We start from the raw sequence: 21,176 nt of genomic DNA on the forward strand, positions 1-21,176 counted from the left end.
TATGGAAGGCTGAGTCAACCTCGAATCCCTCAAGGTCGAACTCAGATCATAAGCAAAGGCTTGACTGCAGTACTACAGTTTAACCACTGCACCAAAGGAGATTTGTCCTGATAGCTCTTGATACTGTATGGTGGACCATCTGTTCCAAAAGGGGACACAAGGCTGCTCAATTGGAAAAGCTACAAGGAACCGCCTCTCCGTGGCCTTGCACATCATCATTCTCAAAAGCACAGCAACAGATGTAGGAAAGAGAATCTGGGATAAGTGACATACAATGCTGCTGATGTCAAATCATCCTCCCTCTCCATAAATACAGCAAAATTTTTCATCTCTCCTCAGCTCAAGAGACACAAGAAATGCTGTTCTGCCAACCTGCTTGTTCTATCAACTAAATAATGTTTGGGTAGCAGCTGTAGATGGTGCAAGGTTTAATCTGAGCACTCTGCTGCTTGAATAGCTCTTTGGTAAGCACTGAGCTGGAAAGGGAGAGGGATAATGATAATAATATCCAGCCCAGCCCAGTTCTCCTAGCAAAAGAACCTTTTTGGAAGGCTATCAGCAGCATCAAGCGGCGAGACAAAACAGCTTCAGAGGTGTCATGCTGCTCTTTCTAGAGAGGACTTTGGATTTTTAAAAGAAACATCAAAATGCACGGCCAGCCTTGGAAAAAGCTCTCAAGAAGGAATGGATCCAAGCAATTTTTCTTGGCGATCAGGATGACTGCCAGAAACAGAAGTGCCCATGACAAAATAACCATATTATGTCATAAGCAAAGAGGCCACTTCCTGGAGAGTTAATTTGATACTGAAAGCAAAGGAGGCGGCTGGCTATTGTCTTTCACAGGGGGCAGCAGGGAGACTAAATGTAAAGCAGTTAATGGGATTGAGGGAGAAATGATATTTATTCAGGTGGTTTGGGGATGAAAAAAACAAATGCTGAGAGAGTTTCAAAATTATTTTCTGTGAGCTTCTGTTAACTCTGAGACAACTACTTTACTGTATCTGAAAAGATACAGGAACTTCCCAGTGGCATCTCTCTGGCCTTGCCTCTTCCAGCAGGTGGTAATGTTGAACGAACCATTTCAGCCTGCATGCCTTCTGCCTGCTCCCCCATTCAAAAGTGGTCTGAACAAAATAAAGACAAAAAGCATATCCAGGAGAGAAGCTCAAACCCGGCCAGTTCTTTACTTTGCTGATCTTCTGCTTGCAGGGATATTATCTTAAACACAGGGCTGTGTTTATAAATAAAGGGAGAAAAGAGAAGGCTGTTCCTTTAGTTCTGTTGAGAGAGTAGGTGCTGTTTTTGGCTCTCCCTCAACTTCTCACCTGACAGCCAAACAACAATCACCGCGCCCGTTGTCACAAACAGTCTGTAATAAAAAATGGTGATCTTGCTTCTTTTCTTCCACTCTACTCATCCCTTTTGTACTGTATTTTATAGACAGGGGACAGGGACTGTCTTCCCTCTGTACTGATCCCGTGCAAATGCTTTCAGGGCCCGTTTGGTTGAAAAGCCAAGTAAAAATATTTTATATAAACAAAATTAAGTACACACAGTTTTGAATACTGTGCCTCTCTCCAAGTGTAACCTGCCACCTGATGTGGAGCAGATCATTTTATGACCCTGTTCTGTATACAGTCGTGCCTCGTTTTACGATTGCCCCGCATTACGACGAAACTGCATCACGATGGTCTAAATGGGTTTTTTTCGCTTTACAATGATCGGTTCCCTGCTTCAGGAACCGATTCTTTGCAAAATGACAATTTTAAAACAGCTGATCGGCAGTTTCAAAATGGTCGCCGGGTAAACAAAATGGCTCCCCGCTGTTTTCTGGGACGGATTCCTCGCAAGACAGGCAGCGAAAACGGCTGCCCTATGGAGGATCTTCGCTGGACGGTGAGTTTTGACCCCATTGGAATGCATTGAAGGGGTTTCAATGCATTTCAATGGTTTTTTTTTTTTTGCTTTACGATATTTTTGCTTAACGGCGATTTTCCTGGAACAGATTATCGTCGTTAAGCGAGGCACCACTGTATCACGATTCAGGCTTCAGTTACAAAGTGCCATGGGCATCAGTATAGTCCTGCAGTTGCCGGGAAGTGCAGGGAAGTAGGGTAACCCACATCTGATTTCATGATCTGAGCCTACAGACTGGGATTTAGGTTCTGATAAAGTGGGCTTTTAAAGATGTTGTTGGCCTACACCTCCGAGCAGCCTAGTCAACATAGCCAAAGGGGAAGAATGCTGGGAGCACCGGCAGATCTGCATTTAAAACTTTAACTATTGTGAGGGCCCCTTCACAACCAGCAACAAGGTCTGGGTAACCACTATTATCACCTTCAATGGGGCTGTTCCATGACAGATCACCACATTTTATAAAAGCGGGCTAAAGGCATGTCCGGGCCCCCTCTGGGACTAGGGGACCTGAAGCTTAAGCTTCGTTAGTTTCACAACAGATCTACTCCTGCCTGGGAGTTACAATCCAACATTATTTGGGAAGCTGCACTTTCCCCACCCTTGCTACAGGCAGTCGTCTGTACATGGAGTTATCCACTGTGTTGTACTGGTATAGCTGAAACACATATTGGATCTATAAACACAGAAATCTGTCTGGGTATCAATTAAAGGGAATTCCAGTGTTGGAAACATGGGACCTGTTCCAACAGAGCAGCTAAGGAAGGAGGGAAGGGAGGATCCAACTTAAAGAAGGCTAGAGAAGGAAGACCGATTCCAGTCCTGCAAAGCTGCTATTTGGCATTATTCAAGTATATGGATGTCCAGCTCGCATGACATAATGAAAAGTACCTGAACAAAATGGAAGCAGACTCATCTTACACTGTTTGATAGATGGACGAATTGGTCAATGAAAAAAGGCAAATAGAAGGCATGTATTGGCCTTACTTCATTGTAGCTTAATGTTTTGTTTTGTTTTTAAAAAGGACAGGCAAAATACATGGAGAACCAGTGTCTAAGCAGTGATTAAATATATTACATTTACATAGTTTCAGATATACAGGACAAAGAAAACGTTGCCTTCACCCTCCATCTTTATGATATCCAAAAGTATCTAACTACCTGCAGCTGATGTTTGACTCAAAGAGTACTCGACTGATCCAGCAGCATACATTATTTCCTATTTTCTCATCCCAGTATGGCTTCATTCTGAGCAAACATCAACCAGTTGCTGCTTTGGCTTATGCTTAGGGGCATGGCAATACAAGGAGCAAATGTGTGTTGTGGGAAGGGAAAGGAATTGGGAAGTATGGTGCATGGGAAAAGTTACTTTTTTGGACTACAGTTCCCAATAGAGCCAGTGTAACTACAGTTTCCCCATCTCTGTTCCCATCTCTGTAAATAATGTCCTTTGTGATTATCTCAAAAGAACTACCGACTGGAATTTTTGCTGTTTCTATTAACTTTGAGTTAATGACCCTTTCTTGAGTGGATCTATAGAACACAGAATCATATTATTTTAACATGTGGGCGGCCTTCATCTCCTCTTCCTATGGTCAAATTCCAAGACACTGGAATATTCCTAACAGTATTTTTTAATCCAAATTTCTACCAAAAATGATCAGGGTTCTTTCTCCACCTACATCTTGCATATACTAACATCAGGAGGGCTAAACTCTGATTCTAAGTCATATTACATATTTCTGAGGCACCTGCTCTGTTGCTGCTCCAAGTTTTTCTGGTGTAAGTTAGCTTGGTTCCACCTTCATATGTCAGATATTAATTTTAGAAAGTCACTTTATATTTCAATTAGTAAAAAGGAGGAAACTTCTTCCATTTATATTTCTACAAGGAAGGCAATACTTTAAAAAGTATGTGCATGTAATTGTCAGATTTTATGATTGTAGATAATTTAAATTATAGCAATGACTTCTGAAGACTCTAAATCTATGATTCCCCCCTAAAAGACTTATTCATTTCATATAGAGCCCTACAAAGCAAGGCACAATCATACAAAAATTGCAAATATTGTCATTCACTCAATGACTTTGTTCGCTATATGTCTGTCTATCAATATATAAATATATTAACATATGTACACAAAGTCAGATGTCTGAGCTTTCATAATATAACAGGGCACAACAGTAAAATAGTTAAGAACCCCTTGGAATGAATTCAGAACCCTTGGAAGAAAGAGTATAAGGTCTGTTTTTTTGGTGGTAGGTTTTTTGTTTTAAAGTTTAGAAAAGCAAGGAAAGGTACCGAAAATGACAGAGACCTATAAAAATATGCATGGTATAGCAGAAATGGGTTAGATGTTTTTTCTCCATCTCTTATAATAGTAGAGTCCAGGGTTATCCAATAAAACTGCAAGTGGAAGATTCAGGATAACCAAGGCCAGTTTCACAAAACATACAGATAGCTTTAAAAGTTTGCAGCTTTAAAAGGAGAGAACAATAGATTCATAGAAGATATGGCTAATGATACTCATGGCTATACTGAGGGTGACTGGATGAAAAAGTGGAAGGAGTTCAAGGAAATTTTGGCAGCTATAGCTTATATTGGTTGTTGCGATACTTCTGTGAGTTAAGTATCTGGCTCTGGAGCCAGAGGCTGGGAGTTCAATTCCCCCACTGTGCATTCCAGAACAGCCAGCCTGGGTGGCCTTGTGCAAACTGCACCGTCCCAGGATGCCTCCCAAAGAAGAGAATGGTAAAACTATTTTCTGCCTAGAAAATCCCAGAAAGGGTCGCCATAAGTCAGAATTGAATTGACAGCACACAATTAACACTGGCTGGATAGCTCAGTGGTTTAAGTATCTGGCTGCAGAGCCAGAGGTTCGGAGTTGAATTCTCCAATGCACCTCCAGGAAGAAAAGCCAGCCTATGTAGGCTTGGTCAAACTGCACAGTCCCAGGGTACCCCCCCAGAAGAAAGGAATGGCAAACCACTTCTGAGTACTCGCTACCTGGAAGACTCTGGAAAGGGTCGCCGTACGACAAAATTGACTTGACGACACACAATTATTATTATAACTTATATTAAAAGCTGCACTTGCTGAAATTTCCTTTTTTGTTCAACTATTAATTGAACATAAAAGAAGCCTGCCTTCTTTTGCATATGGCCACCCTCTCTTTAGTATCAGAGCTTCGTTGCTTGAGAACATGAGCAGGGACGTGCTATTGCCCTTCCACAGACCTATCTGGCTGGCTATTACAGGGGGAAAAAAACGCTGGCCTTGAAAACCTTTGGTCACATCCAGCACATTCTTTTTTTATGTTCTTAATCAGGCTTTGCCCTGGAGTTGAGTCACAGAAATCATGAATCACTAATAAAACTGGTTTGATTTGGATCTATTCACACACAGTCTGGATTGAAGCAGAAAGGCCAGATTCTGTTCCAGAGCAAAATGAAACAAATAGGGCCCTGCTAGGATTCCAATTCTGAAGCTTCCTGAGTGAAATTAGAGGTTCACTACGAAGACTCCAAATTGCACGTACATTGGTGCAAAGACAAGGAAGTTACAGCTACTTTGCTTTTCCAATGCAAGCCGATGGGAGATTTATAAACCGATTCAAATTCAGGACAGAAGGTGAAATGGATGAGGTACAAATTGCTCTGGACCCGATCAGGATCTATTCCAAAGCCCAAAGTGGTGTACAAATTGGACTAGGGAACCTCTGTGCGGCTTGATCCAGCTCTTCTCCTCTGTCTTCCTGAAGAAACGGATTTAGGGTTGCATAAACAGGGAGGAAAATCAAGCTGCTATCCTTTATTAATCTGACTCACTCACAGAGATCAAAGGGTACTGCCAACAAGCTGAGGAAGGAGCAACAAGCAGTAGACGAGGATCCAGAGGAAAACAATGAAGTAAAAGAGCTCAGGTTGCTCTGTCCGTGAAGTGGTGCTATGGGGAGTAGGTTTTTCCGGGACTTCTTTCTTTTCAGTGTCTTTCCTTTTCCTACAAAGAATGAAAGAAAGAGATTGCAAGTGGACCGGTTATTAGTTTGATTCCCAAGTGCCCTTCCTGAAGAGCTTAAATGTGTGAGCATTATGGATGATTTTAATCTCCGGTTCCACCTCATTGTGGAATATCTTCCTAAAGAAGACACACACCTGACACCTCTGCTACCATTCTTTCTGTTCCCTGGCAAACTGATCCTACCTATCTGGGCTTCTAGTAGCAAATGTAATCATTTAACTGAAATTTATTGCAACGTGCGCTTTGCTTCTCTGTTTCACTGCTTGATTTGGTCTGCAGATGGGTTTACTGTTTGCAGAAAAAGTTAATTGTTTCTTTCATCTACTATTCTTCCACAGTGGGGTCTTCTGTTTGGCTGTTTGCCCTCTGTAATGACCATCTTTATCTACGGTCCTATACACAAAAATGTTTTTACATCTCCTTCTGTGTTTGGCGGAAAAAACAGTGATAAATACATAAATAAATAATGCAGAGCATCAAAACATGGGACAACTACTGCTGTTTACAGGATATAATATAAGCGTATGTGGTGTTTCATGGAGGAAACAAAAAAGGCAAGCTGCTGTCCTGGTGAACCTACAATCCAAATTAAGAGTTGGTGTTTGTGTGTTGTGCATGCGACTTGTGTGCATATACACACATAACAGGAAGGGAGAGAACAAGAAGGCAAGAGAAACATGGAATGTTGTTATTGTTAAGGCATGTTCTCTGGTTCTCAGGCTATATTGCAATCAAGTCTAAGTTCTCACTAAAACAACTGCATATTATGCTCACCCTTGCTTTTTCTTAAACTCCTTGTTTTCCCTACCTTGAATTTTAGATTGTATGCACTTTGGGGCAGGAACCTTGTATTCTGTAAAGCATGATGCACACAAATAAGGCTCCACAAGAGCACTGTTGTCATCATCATCATCATGCACAATGTCAAAGTTTGCAAACAAAGTTGCGTCTTCACGGCAGGCTTCACTTGAGGGTGAGAACCTACGGGGATTAAGCAGCTGTATGTTCAGAAAAGAACTGTTTTGCACCATCAGGAGTTCTGAACTGAATGGAAGCACAGCAATATCTAAAAAATGTTGCAGTAGGTTACCAGCATCATGAATTTCGGTTAGTTGCCACTTCATTTTGTGCATGACGTATGTGCATTGAACAACTGTACTGGCCATCAGCTTTGGTGATTATTGTCCCCACGTGTCACACAACTGCCCACCTTTGTTGTTTTATGAGAAGCACAGGTAGGTGTAGCTGTTTCTAAGGAAGACAGCTGTAGATCAACTCTTGGGATTGGGCTGAAAGACTTCCTGGTTGCGTTGTGGGTGCTAGCCAATCAGCACCATCCACAGTTACCGTATTTTTCGCTCCATAAGACGCACCTTTCCATAAGACGCACCAATTTTTTAGGAGAAGAAAACAGGAAAATATAAACTGTTTTCTTCGCTCCATAAGACGCACAGACTTTCCACCCCCCTGTTTTGTGGGGGAAAAGTGCGTCTTATGTTGTGAAAAATACGGTAACTTTTCCTCATCCAGACCTTAGCTTTGGAAAGAGCAAGCTACATTTGTACTGAAATGTGGCGAATGAGGCTTCCCAACAAGCCAAATCTTGTCATCCATCTAAGGCTCAAAATACAAAAAGGAATGCAGAATACCTACCTGACAGAACTTGTGCTTTCATTTGTGGCCGTGTTGTTCTGTACATCAGTACCATTGCTTTCCTGTTAATGTGTAAGTACATAATGAGTGACTTGCACTGTGAAATATCCAACACAGCAAATATTTCCCATCTATATATCCCATTAGGTCAATCTGTTCCCATCTATACTGCTCAACCTCTGTCATGAAGCTGAGGACTGCATGGGCATTTCATTTTCCAAGGCATTACAAAACACATACATCAAAATGGGTGTTGAGACTTCCCTCTGGAAGTGCACCATTTATACAGACTTCAAACGGAGCACTGAACATCTGTCCTGCTATTGTGAAAGGTCTTACTTGGTCACTTCCAAAGCCATTCAAATGTGATGTGATTTTTTCTAGGCATTTCCTAATTAGTAGGTGCTAATGCTTCTGAGACCTCTTGCTAATTGTTAAGTTTCTTTGTGGAAAATGCTGCAAAGGAAGATATTTTCGTGACCAATCACTCCTGTCTGGAACGAGCGTGAACTTCCTGCAATTAACCCTCCAGCAGACAGAAGAAAGCAAGGCACAAGGGACCTAAACAGCTTCGGTTTCTCTGCAGTCAGTTTACCAAAATTGGCCACATTCTGAGGATAAAAGGGGGCCTTTACAGTCTTACTGCATCACTGACATCCACCAACACTACCAGCAACCCCAGGAGAAAACAAGCGTTGAAATAATAGCAAAGACGGACCCCTGAAGTCTTGGCAATGATCTTTAAATGTTATCTTGGACCAAACTGTCACTTGCCACTTCTTTGGCTTAAAAGAAAAATCAAAAATACAAAACTACTTCTGTCCTGAAATAAGCCCAGGAGGTCCTTAAATAGCCTTTAACAATAATCTTGCACCATCAACTTAATTCTGATTTACGGCAACCTTTTTCAGGGTTTTCTAGACTGAGAGTACTCGGAAGTGGTTTACCATCCCCTTCTTCGCGGGAGGGCGCCCTGAGACAGTGTGCAGCTTGCCCAAGGCCACCCAGGCTAGCTCTACTCACAGGAGCCACAGTGGGGGATTGAACTCCCAACTTCCAGCTCTGCTTTTAAAGGGCAAATAATCTTCCCATACTTTCTGAGGTAATATTTGCTTTTTCTTGTTAAAAAGATTTTTTTTTCCCTTGTCCGGGCAGGGGGAGAGCTGGAAGAAGCTCAGGGAACTGCATTTGGGGTGATGAGGGCCATATGTGACCCAGAGACTTCATTTTGTCAAATGCAGTATCCACATTTCCATTATATAAAATTATCATCAACGACGCTGGTACATTTGACCTCCATTGACAAGACCAAGATGGAAAATTCCCCTGCACCATCAGCTTGCACTGCTGGGTGCTTTTTCTAAGAGGTTCAAATCCCAACCATCCCAATCCTCTGGGACCCATTGTCCAAAATTGCCCCCCCCTTTTTTTTGGCCTTGGGGGACATGGTTTGCCGTTTCTATGAAATTTCATCCCCCCCCCACAACTGTTCCAGTCTAGAAAAAGCCTTTTTTAAAACATGAAGTGACTGGCCAATTATTTCTATCTTAAGGCCTTTTTGTGGGGAGGGGCCTTCAAACAGGTTGGGCCTTAGCAAAATGACACAAAAATGGCAAACGGTGTCTTTCAGAAGATTCTGGGAGGGAACTTATGGGGAGGAGATTAGGAGGCATCCAGGAGTCACATGCAACTCATGACCCAAACATTGCTCAAGTTTTAGCTCCGAATGGGGCATTGGTTAATCCGGCCCGAACAGTCTGAAAATAAGACAAGTTCTCCTCTCTGACTACCAAGGTGGCCGCTCTGTGGCCCTCTAGAGATGTCGCTGGAGAGCACGGGCAACAGTGTGGGATGTTAGAGGCTGCACTCCAACAACCCCTGGAGGACCATGTGCTCCCCATTCCTGTTCTGTATCCGGAGCTGCACTGGGCAGCATCCTCAGCCACATCCAAAGTTTCACCCTGTGAAGGGCCAAGCGAGATGCAACAGCAGTCATGTATAACGGCCCTTGAACGATTGCTGTTTGCTTACTTACTAAATACCGCTGCAAGGAGAGGCAAGAAATTAGGACTAAGATCTTAACAGAATACTAGAGGGAAAGAGGATTTAATGCTGCGTCCCCACTGGGATCCTAGTCCAGACTGCTCCCCCCTCTCTAGCAGTGGAGGGCACCCATTAGGCCAAATGATGCACTGCCTCACTGCAGATCCAGACTGCTTCCAGCCAGCTCACACCTGCATGCCTCCTTTTGTCCAGTGAATACGTGAATACTTGCTTGCCCGACTGCTTGGATGAGTGGATAAGAGTGTATGTCTCTCTGTGTGCAGGTGCACATGAAGATCTACATCCACCCCTGGTTTTGCAGGTCACCTCTGGCTCGAACCGCTATCACACCTGCTGTGTATTCTACCCTACCCTAGCAACCACCATGCGCACCAGCCACCACGGGTTTCTGGCTGCTATTTACTGAACAAAACCAAGTATGCAAAGGCAAAACATACGCTTAACTTATGAGAGAAACAGACAGACATGTGGAACGACTTTCTAGACCTGGGCAAAGTGCGGCCCTCTAGACGTTCCTGAACTGCAAATCCCAACATTCCTCACTGTGTGGGCTGGGCCCAAATCTCCTCACTATTGGCTGTGTGAGATCATCCCATACCCATTTACTTGGGAATAAGATATTTGGGGGGGGGGGGGATATTAGAAGTTGCTTTTTGACCACCAGGAAAATATAATCAAATATGACATTTAAAATCATGTAAAAAATCCAGTAAAAATAGTTTCAACCACACACCAGAAGCTCAATAAAGGCAGAACCATGTTGTACAATTTATCATATTACACCAAAAATCACTTGCTTGCCCAAACATTCATTCATTCATTCATTCATTCATTCATTCATTCATTCATTCATTCATTCATTCATTCATTCATTCATTCATTCATTCATTCATTCATTCATTCATTCTACTGCCCATCTGACCAGCTGTCACTCTGGGCAGTTGCAACGCAACAAAACACAGACGAAATATAACAAAGTGCTCCAAATAAACTAACTTAAATTAAATAACAAGGATTTAAACAAACTAAAAACAGACAACAATAAATATAAAAATGCTGATACTCTCACGGATCTTGAGTTGGCTGAGTCTAGGCTTGCCAGACGTCCGGCAAAAGGAGGACATGTCCTACTTTTCAGGATCATGTCATTCATCCGGCAGACAAAACTAAAAAACCTTAAAATGTCCGGCTTTTGTACCTCCACCCCTCCCCCTCCCCCTGCAGCCGAAACTTTTCCTGTTACTTCCTTGGTTGCAGCACTTGTAAATCCTCTGATTCTTTCAGAGATCGGAGATAAGATGGCTTGATTGTTCTACAGCCCCGGGCAATCAATCCCCGGCTTGTGGATGGCTGCTTCTGCCCAGAGCTGAATAAGGCAGGAAGGTGCGAGAGAGATGAATGGATGGATGGAAACGGACAGGAGTGAAGTGAATGCACTTGCTTGCCTGCCGGAGGGGAGGCTGTTCTGGGGTTTGGGGTGGTGGTGGTTCAAAGCCAGGGAAATAGGGTCCGGTCCGGTATCTCCTTCCTCCTAAAGCCGGGGAACAGGAGGCACTTTTATCCCCCCTTTTGCCCTGATCCCCCTGATTCTGAGGCATGTGCAGAGTGCATTTCCAGGTCCAGGAGCACATGCAGAGTTATCCCCCATGCTTGTGGGAGCTGGAATACACACATACACACACACACAAGCTGATTTCTCTCAGCTTGAGAAATTACAAAGGGTGGAGAAAATGTGTGTGTGTGTGTGTGTGTGTGTGTGCGTGCGTGCGTGCGTGCGTGCGTGCGTACGTGCAAATCCCTTTTCTCCACCCTTTGCATTTCTCAAGCTGAGAGAAATCCACGCCTTCTGTTTTTTTTCCCTGGTTTTTATAAAGTGTTTCAAATCTGTCACACAACTTTTTAAACTTTTTATTTCACTTTACTATGCTTTTATTAAAATAAAAAATCAATAAGTAAAACGAGGGGGATGGGTCTCCATTAAAGGAAGGAATAGATGGTCTCCATTGGTCTTGGGAGCCCAGTAAGTGTATATGTAGATTTGTTTTGTTTTTATCTTTTAAACATTTTTTAAAACAAGAAAACACAGTGGCCAGTGGATTCTGAGTTTTGTAGTCCAAAAAATGTAACTTTCCCAGGCTTGACCTTTCAAGACTGAGTAGGTTGAATGGTTATGGTATTGCCCCATGATCAAAGAGCTATTTTCCCCAATCCCTAATTCCAAAAGTGACATGCCCCCACCCCACCCTGTGCACAGAGCCCGCCCCCCCATATGTCCTCCTTTGTCCTCCTTTTCGGCTTTCTATGTCCTCCTTTTCGGACACATGTATCTGGCAACCCTAGATGATTCTGAAAAGTCTGTCCAAACAGAAGTGTTTTAAGCAGCTTTAAAAAAAATATCAAGGAGGGAGCTAGGAAGATTTCCAGTGGTATTTAAAGCTAACTTTATTGTAGACAACTATCAGGAGGAACTGAAATTACAAAGTGGAAATAAACAAATAAATAACTATTTACCTTACTGGTGGAATCATGAACATTCCTTTGGAATACAACATTGGGATCACTGTGGCTGATTCTGGAAAGCATCAGAAATCAAAGTATAAGTAACAGATATATACTTTTGCAACACATCCTTTAAAATAACCATCCCCATCTTGGCATGCCCTCCCCCAAACTTGTTGGAACGTGGCTGCCATTTTCTCTTGCCCACATGTTAATTGAGATGGTCTAACACAGCCTTCAAAGTCCAGTACCAGAGGCGGCATGTAGATCAACTGCTAGAGAGCCTGAGATGGAGGACATGGTTGCACTCAAACAATATTACCGGGCTTTTTGTAGGCCTCTGCTTGGGCAACCGTGTGAAAATAAGGTTGCTCTAAATAGGTTGTTAGTCTGACACAACAGGCTCTTCTTACATTTTTACATTAAGTCAGAAATGGCACCCCACCAGAAAACCTTGAAAAATCTCTGGTTGCTGAGGTGCTGGCAGTCCACAACACTGCATTTACCTTGCCAGGTCATTAAGTTGCCCAGGTCTGTAGCAGTTGAACAAGTTCTACCTCCTGCCCTTCACAAGACTGCTACATTTCTTACAAAAAGACAAAAACCTCCATCCTGGAAAGCTACAATGAAGTCACTGGAGAAAGAAGGAAACGCATGTGCATTAAGGAGTATTTTGGAGGTTTTGAAAGTGCAGCAGTTTGTAGATCGTGCTGGGTGATCTGCTGCTGTTACAACATAAGCACTTTGGAGGCCCACTGAATTCACTGGAAGAGTTACAGACGCACGCAATTAAATCTCTTCTGCTGAAAAAAGTAGGATGCAAAAACTGCTTACATTCTGGCCAGATACCGTTCTTCCCAAATGTATCTGGCCACTTGAGCACTTCTCCTCCGCCTGTGCAGCGGCTGTCCAGGATTGGAGCCAAAAAGGCCCATGAAATATGGGATGTGTCAGATAAATAAGCTTTGCTTGGAAACTGGACAAGGAAAGTGGCAAGACAGGTTTTGTGGTTAGGAAGCAAAGAAGCAGAAAGCACCTTGAAGGTCCCTGATGGTCTGTAGGTTCCTCTTCTGGCTTATCGAATAACCGGGTAGAGCCAATTTTTGGGTTCTGAGTGTTTTCTCCTTGGACAATTGCTCTATTCTTCCTTTTTTCTTTCTTTTTACTTCTTTCTTCTGACAGCTTTCTTTCTTCAGCTGTTCTATCAAACTGGTTTACTACAATCTATTCCAAGAAAAATTAAAAAGCACTTTTAATAATGTAGATTTTGCAAAAGTTCATCAGAAGCCCAGGTCCCAACACAGCTTTTCTTCTACTCTTTGGTGCACCCACTATGCTTATTTATTTGTTGTTTCCTTATAGGTGTGTAGGTATTTAACTTCAGCTCTCCCACAACTGATTTGCCTGACTCTCTGACACAGCTCTACGTAGCACTCCCTGGGACCAGCCCACCTGGGAGTGCAATGATCAAGGTCCGTTGGACATCTTCCCCCATAGAAGTTTGTCACAACAGCTTCTCCAGCCATACTGATACAAGAACATTGGAGGTAGCTGCAACCCACTGGAATTATGTCTAGAGGCATGGATATACTTCCATCTATGCCAGATGTACATAACGTGTCCTATTCCAAATACCGCTAGAATACAACTCCCATCAGACATCCTAACCATGTGTGAAGAATCATCAGAGCTTCAGCCCAAAATCTACAGGGTGATAAGTTACCTATCCCTGCTCTACACATTGTGCCTCTTGAATGACATATACTCATGGTTGCCATCAACAGCAAACCTTGTATATATCCCATAGGTCCCAAACCTTGTATATAGCAATCAAATTTCAGACACTAACCATTATATATGCAGACTGGAGTCTACTGGTGTTTGCATAAATCTGCTGCAGCTAGCTGACAAGGTCTGTATCATATTTCAATTGCACTACTGGGAGCATGACTGCGCATGTTACTGGGATATGCTCCAATACCTCAACAATTAGCCACAGCAAGCTATGAAGACCTTACACAAAAACCAGTAGGATTCTGGCCACAGAGGTAAACAAGGGACAGTATTTCAGGTCAGCCCAGTGTAGACCAAATTGAGCATTTGCCCAATGCTGATAATACCCCTATGCAGAGACAGAAAATATTACTTGTTGGGACTGTAATTAAGAGACGTACAGTACAATCCTAACAATGTTGAAGCTATGCAAAAAGCTCTTTTTTTACCCCATAGGAGGGGGGAATAACACAAATTTGGAATACGAGAACTGGACTATATGCAATACTCATTTTTATATCAAACATAAACTTTTCATTCCTAACTTAACTGAGCATGTAGAACTGAACTATCTGTAATATTAATGAAAAAAAAAACATAAAGCCTTAGTCATTACAAGAAAAATTGTGAATATGGTGTCTACTTATGAGAAATTTCCAAACTGCGGCAGCATATATGTGTTGTAACCTACAAGAAAGCAAGTCCCCCATATGCTTCTCTGAAGAAAATGGACAAAACCCACTAGCTATAAAAATGCATCTTGGATTTGATGCCTCCACTTCGGGGGAGGGAGAGAAAGAGAATTTGCCTTACAAAAGGATGAAAAAAGCAGGATTTTTTTTCTGTCCCCCCCAGCCCACTTTTATGGAGCCTTCACGTTTCTAAGTACTACTCATGGAAACCCATAAGTAGCATGGCAGTGGCCATGCTAGATACAGAATTCTGGAAATTGTAGTCTTAAAAACTGCTTCCCACCTATGCTACTTTGGGCAACTACAACAGTAGCTAGGGGAGAATACAACCTGGCAAGAGGATATAGGTACAGTGGTGCCCCGCACAGCGAGGTTAATCCGTTCCGAATTAACCTTCGCTGTGGGAAACATCGCACTACGGAACACAAAAAGGCATTGGAACGCATTAAACAGCGTTTAATGCATTCCAATGCCATAGAATACTCACTGTTGTGCGATGTTTCCCAGGGGCCGGCAGCCATTTTTGCGCCCTCCCCTCGCACAACGAGGGCGCCAAAATGGCTGCCATCAGCTGTCCGTCGGGTCCAAAATGGCCGCCGGAACAGCCGAAAGGGGCCGGGGCGCAGTGTTTTCGCGCCCTTGGTAAGCAAGGGGAGCGCGCGAAAACGCTGCCGGAAGCCCCGAAATGGGGTGGGTGGGTATAAGCTTCTCTTAGCAATTATTTGAACACCGTGTAATGTAAGTTTATATGTTAGGGAGCAGACATGTAAATGCAAAACAACAACAACAAAAAATAACAAAAAACAAAACAAAACCTTACCACAGGGATATCTGGATGAGTAGAATCCTTCTGAGCAGAGGCAGGATGGCTGTTTGCTTTAGGCTCCATATCCTTTCCTACCACAGCCGACTTGTTATTGGAAGACTTTTTATGAGTGTCTTTTGTCTGCTTTTCCAGGCCTTCCGTGCCTGCTGGCGTAGCCTTCCCGTTGGTGTTTGGACCTGACTGCTCAACGGGCTCTTTTTCAGCTAAACAATTCGCTAGGAGCTTGGTGCAGATTTTGTTGTTTTCTTCAAGGGAAGGGTCTGGATCTAAGTCTGGGCTTGGGTTAGCAAAGGCATCCAACACTGCTGATATGGGAACATCATAGTGAGGATAATAGAAAAGGTCATGTGGAATTACAGAAACTTTCGAAGAATTTGGCATCGCCGTAGCCTTGGGCCCATCTTCATTGGTAATATCCAGACTCTTGGGAGTGTTTCTGACTGGAAAGGATAAATGTTCAGATGGACAAGAGGCTTCAAAAGTATCCCTGGAATCAGACCCATCCATTTTCTGATCAGTAGCATGCACTTCCTTTCCCCCCAAAGTGTGCTCTGCTTCCTTGCATTTTTCCGGAAGCTTAGCTATTTCCTGGTGCAAGATTTCCAATATATATTTATGAGCTTCCTCTTCTTCTTGAGAATCTGGAACTGGATATCCAAGTTCTTTCGTCAGAGGCTGAGGTACACTTTTATGTGGACGTGAAGTCCATGGTAAAGATCGAGTCCTCCTCTCTGGCGACCCTTTTGTTTCACTGGATGGCTTGGGCCCAGTAAAGTCCTGAGAGTCAATCTGATCCACAGAATGTCTGCGGTACATAAGCATGGTTGGAGGAAGGACATCACTCTCCTTTGGTTGATCACTCATGCTTTGTTGATTCTTTTCAGGTCCATTCACATTTTTGGCAAAAACATCAGTGGTAGAACTGGTCTGTAAACCAGCAGGTTCTGTTATTGGCAAGGAGCTAGGTCTCTTGGGTTGTTCTGTCAATGTCTCTGAATGATCAGATAATGACCGGTCGAAATGGTTACCAAGTTCTTCATTTGCCATGTGAAAATGTTGCTTCTCCTGATCTCCAAGAATATGAACTTTTGGAGGTGGTGACTGGCTTCTGTCTAGATGGCCAGTATGGGTGTATTCCCCGTTTTCACTCAGAATTAAAACCTTCCTTTCTTTCTCTTCCCCGGGTGTTTCAGTCATATGGGCGTAAGTAGTTTCAGCCAGAAACTCCTTGTCTGGATCAGAAAAATCCTCCTGTATGACATTATATAAAATAATAGACAATCACAAATAGGACAGTTGGACACAAATATTCATTCCCAATGCTATAAACTGCACCTTCACCCCAGAGAGGATTTCAGGATAGTGCACTGCGCATAAACATTCTGTAATTTCTAAAAAAAAAACCTTAAAATCTAATTATCATTCCAACAAAATTATTTCAACCACTTAAAAAAATAATCTTGTTGATCATAAACAATCCTTTTTCTTATACAAGGGCCACCTTTGAAGATCTTTACTTATTGCCCAGGCAGATTAATACAAGAGAAGGCAGTCATTTCCAAGAAATAGGCACCTCCAACTGGGTTTGATAGCAAACAAGCTGTAGCAATTATTCCATCCTGCCATCAAGCTAGGCTAATAATAATGATCAGCACTCTACATAAATAGGAAGTTCTGTACAAACAAATTGATTCAGTTACAACTGACCGGGACTGGATTAGAGTCTGGGAATTCAAAATCACAAGGGCACCTCTAAATGGCTCTGATTTGGGAGAGTGGAGGTGTGTTGTTTGTTCTCTAGATCACAGGGTTGACCGGAACTAGTGTGGGCTGGCTACCCCATGGTTGGGTTCCAATACTGCTGCTGGAGTGGGTGGGTAGGTGGGCTTTACTCCTGGATTTAACTTTCTCTATTCTAAGAAGGGACTTTTTCCGGTATTATATCACTCATTCCCATGTGCTTAAAAAGTGTATATATGTAATTTTTGGCTTTTAAAAAGGGAAATTCCAATTTTACTTCTCATGTCATGTTAGGATACTCCAGTTGTTTCCTAAAACTTCTAAAAATACATGAAACAGGCTACACTCTCTCTCTCTGTGTATGTGTGTGCGTGCGTGAACGCACATGCATGTATATTTTTAAGTCCTGGTAGGAGAAGGGTAACCAGGTTAGCAGCAAAATCTAATGTTATATAATTTAAAAAACGAAGACATTATAATCTGGCAGAAATGTCTGTGGACTGTAGTCCACAGAAAACGGAAGCCAAATAGAAGGCCTGTGTCTTTACGGTTTGACTGCTGTATTTAAGTGTGAAAATATAAACAGGGCCTACAACAGCCACACTCTGACATGTTATAACCCCCACAAAACTAGCCATTAGCAGCATTTTGTACCCTCTGCATTAGGTCGTAGTGGCAGCCAAACACTCATGTGGTCTCCTCATCTCCATAGCCAGAATTAGGACCCCCTACGATGCGTTATAAAGTCCTGACATTTTCTTCAGCCCTTTATCACTCAGAGCAGTGGTTCCCAACCCTGGGTCCCCAGATGTTCTTGGGCTGCAATTCCCAGAAGCCTTCACCACTAGCTGCGCTGGCTGCACATCAGCATATTTATTTATTTATTTATTTATTTATTTTATTTCTATCCCGCCTATCTGATCATATTAGACCACTCTAGGCGGCTTACAGTAAAAACAACAATGTAATTTTAAGACTTTACAGCAGAAACGTAAATAAAAAATAAAAATAAAGAACAGAATAAGAAAAAAGATCGTCAAGGGTTTTCTGTTGGGAAGGCTTGACATCTGAGTGTTCAGCTGGAGGCAGGCAGTGCATCATGGCCTCTCCCATTTTGAAGAGACCCTTGTCCAGCAGGCTGAGGCAAAGAGGAAGTCACAAAAGCAGCAAAATCAGGGAGCTGGACAGGGGACAGATTGTAGTTGCCTTCAGTGTGGAAGAGATTGTCACTCTCGGATTGGCCTTCTCAGCCACACTAGACACTGTTCCAAGACCTCTGTTCAGAGCACGTTACCATAGTCTCTTGAGACTGAAGGATGCCTACTGTGCTGGCTAGGGCTTCTGGGAGTTGCAGTCCAAAAATGTCTGGGGACCCAAGGTTGGGAACCACTGGGTTAGAGGAACACATTAAAGGGAAAAGAGACACGAGAATGTAGGCAGCTGCTTGTAAGGAGTCAAAGCGTTGGTTCATCTCACCAATATTATCTACTCTTACTGTCAGTCACGTGTCAGCATTTGGGACAGGATTCTTTTCTAGCCCTAACTGGAGACCCTTGGAAGTCTCTCATCCAAATAAGTACCTGCTTGGCAACTGAGGTACTGGGGAAGAGTCCAACTTATTCAAGGGGACAAAGGAAGGGAACTGGGTGGTGATGGTGATGCTGTATATTGCATAGGATGTCAAAGAGGAATAGAATGCTGCCTTATAGGCCAGCCAAAGAAAGCGCCGTTTATGTTTTCTGGACTTTAAGTCTCAGAATTCTGCAAGAATTTCCCTGCCAAAATTCTGAGTTTTCCAGTCCAAAAAACCACAATCCTCTTCTGCAAACACCTTGATTCCACTCATCTGGAGGATGCTGTAGCTTCCTCCCAGGAATCACAGGAGCAGGAAACGAAGGCATAGAAGGCAGCTTCAGTCATTGGAATTCCGTGGAATTCTTGCAGAATTCTGAGATTTGGAGTGAAGAAGAAGCAGAAGAAGAAGGGGATGGGAGGGAGGGAGGGAGGGAAGGAAGGAAGGAAGGAAGACCCCTACAATTCATCATCTGTGTCAATGTTGTCTGCCATAAATGGAAGCACATTTCCAGGGTCCCAGGCAGTTTTTTCCTACGAGCTACTTCTTTATGTATTTTTAGCTGGAGAGATGAGAAATTGAACTAGGAATTTTCTACATGTAAAACATAGGAGTGAAGTGGCAGGATTTATCGACTGGCAAGGACAATGGCATCCTAACACTGCAGCCCTTTATCCTCGCTGCTCTTAATTTGGGCTGTAATTCCCATAGTAGAAAGAAAAGACAATGTTCCCAGCAACAATAGATAATTTTGAGCTATCCTGTAATACTATTTCAGCATGGCTTATTCTTGAATGAGCAGTTAAGAATCACTAGCTTTACAAAAGACCTGCTTGTGGCAGAGATGAAAAAGGCAAGAACTGTTGTGTTTTTTAAGTCAGTTTGTTTTTGCTATTGAGCAAAGTATCAGCCTATATTCTTGGACTCTCCTTGGCAGAGAGTTCTTGTTGGAATTTCAGAATTTGTCACTTCACCATTGCTCCTAGGATAGGCTAAGTCATATTTTTAGTATGTCTCAGAGCATTCCTAAGGGCAGTTTTAAATGTCAAATAACATTAAAACTCTTAGCTGGCAAACTGGGGAAGAATACTGCAAGAAGAGAAGAAAGTGTAGATCAGCCTGTCTTAGTTTCTAAATGGCTTGATTGCAAATACTGTAATCACTAAGATTGATACAACATAAACACCCCATAGTCGGGGGGAAATTAAGTGAAGTAAATGAAAACACATACCCCTTCCAGTTCTGGGAAATGTTCCAAAAATTGTGCCACGTAAGTCATAATGGACTGTTCATCAGGTGACTCAACCATGACATCTAGAGAGAAATCGCAAGCATCGTCTCATTTGCTAATGTTTGTAAAAGCTGCTCTCTCTCAATGTGAATCTTCAAAAACACGTTTACTTCATTTAATGACACACCACTTGTATCCCATTAAGGGTGGCTCTACCTCTGGCATTATTTCCTCCAACCTCGTGCCCTCTGAATGTGTTGGTCTACAAACCACAATGCCAGCACCCAACACGTCTTGAATAGACCAGGTTAGTGTGGAAGGGCCTGGTATAGTAAGACGATGCGTACAAGAGGACTGTGGTACCCACAGGGGACCAGTCCAAGCTCTCCCAGGATGCTGGAAAACACAAACTATTGAACACTACACATTGCATGAGCTCTGGCTTCCTTTTAGTGGCCAGTTCTGGTAAATACACCCTGGAAATACAGTATTTCTGGGGGGTTCCGATTTAGTATTTTCAGGCAGCAGTAAAGTGAATCAGCGGATACTGATCCTGTGGGTAGGGGGAGTCTTCCTATAATGCAGTTTAAGGTAAGAAAGTGCTAAAGCAAAAGAGACTGATCACAGAACACAAAACCTGAAAAGCAAATCACTGAATCCACAGGAGATTAACCATACGCAGAAGGCCTTTTGATCTAAAGAAAATATCTGCTAACAGAGGATGATGTTATTTTATACTGCTTCACCTTCTTGGTAAAGTAGCTTGGGAGCTGGAGGGGCTTCTGGAACAGTGAGGTATGGAGGCTTCAAGGCAACCCAATGGAGGCCAATATTAGATACGGAACCCTTCCAAGAATGGAAGCACTCCTACCATGGAAGGGCACTGCTGTATATAACTCAATAGCAAAACCCTGTTGGCGTACTTATGTCAGTGGAAACTGGATCCAGGTGCCAGAAATAATTAACTGAAAACTGTTCTTTTCCTCTGATTCAGGTTCAGAGACTACCTAAGGCTCCCCTTTGTCCTGGGGAAACCTTTGGGGGCCCTGAGACAGGGAGGGGAGCCTTTATTCGTCAGAATTTTCCACCAGATTGTTGTTGGTGTGCCAGTGATCTGGACATTTTTAACTATTAAAGATTCCCCACCACTGTCCCAAGGCTCCTAAGGCTTCCCCAGCAACCGTTGAGAGC

The 21,176-nt window shown here is 42.9% G+C and overlaps 1 protein-coding gene across 3 annotated transcripts in view; it reads right to left on the reverse strand.

Annotated features, from left to right (window-relative positions):
• Positions 1 to 5,709: 5,709 nt before the first annotated feature.
• The window catches only part of CLMN (calmin), an 89,614-nt gene continuing 74,147 nt past the window's right edge, over positions 5,710 to 21,176 (reverse strand). For all 3 annotated transcript variants that reach the window (XM_072986622.2, XM_072986624.2, XM_072986623.2), the window contains 6 exons: positions 19,986 to 20,068; positions 15,436 to 16,692; positions 13,187 to 13,374; positions 12,163 to 12,223; positions 7,588 to 7,649; positions 5,710 to 5,913 (listed from right to left, as the gene is read on the reverse strand). In XM_072986622.2, coding sequence (XP_072842723.2) covers positions 5,751 to 5,913; positions 7,588 to 7,649; positions 12,163 to 12,223; positions 13,187 to 13,374; positions 15,436 to 16,692; positions 19,986 to 20,068 — 1,814 coding nt within the window. In that variant the 3' untranslated portion in view covers positions 5,710 to 5,750. The remainder of the gene's footprint in view (positions 5,914 to 7,587; positions 7,650 to 12,162; positions 12,224 to 13,186; positions 13,375 to 15,435; positions 16,693 to 19,985; positions 20,069 to 21,176) is intronic.

This window comes from Pogona vitticeps, chromosome 1, assembly GCF_051106095.1.
Source record: "Pogona vitticeps strain Pit_001003342236 chromosome 1, PviZW2.1, whole genome shotgun sequence".
In the NCBI taxonomy this organism is placed as follows: domain Eukaryota; kingdom Metazoa; phylum Chordata; class Lepidosauria; order Squamata; family Agamidae; genus Pogona; species Pogona vitticeps.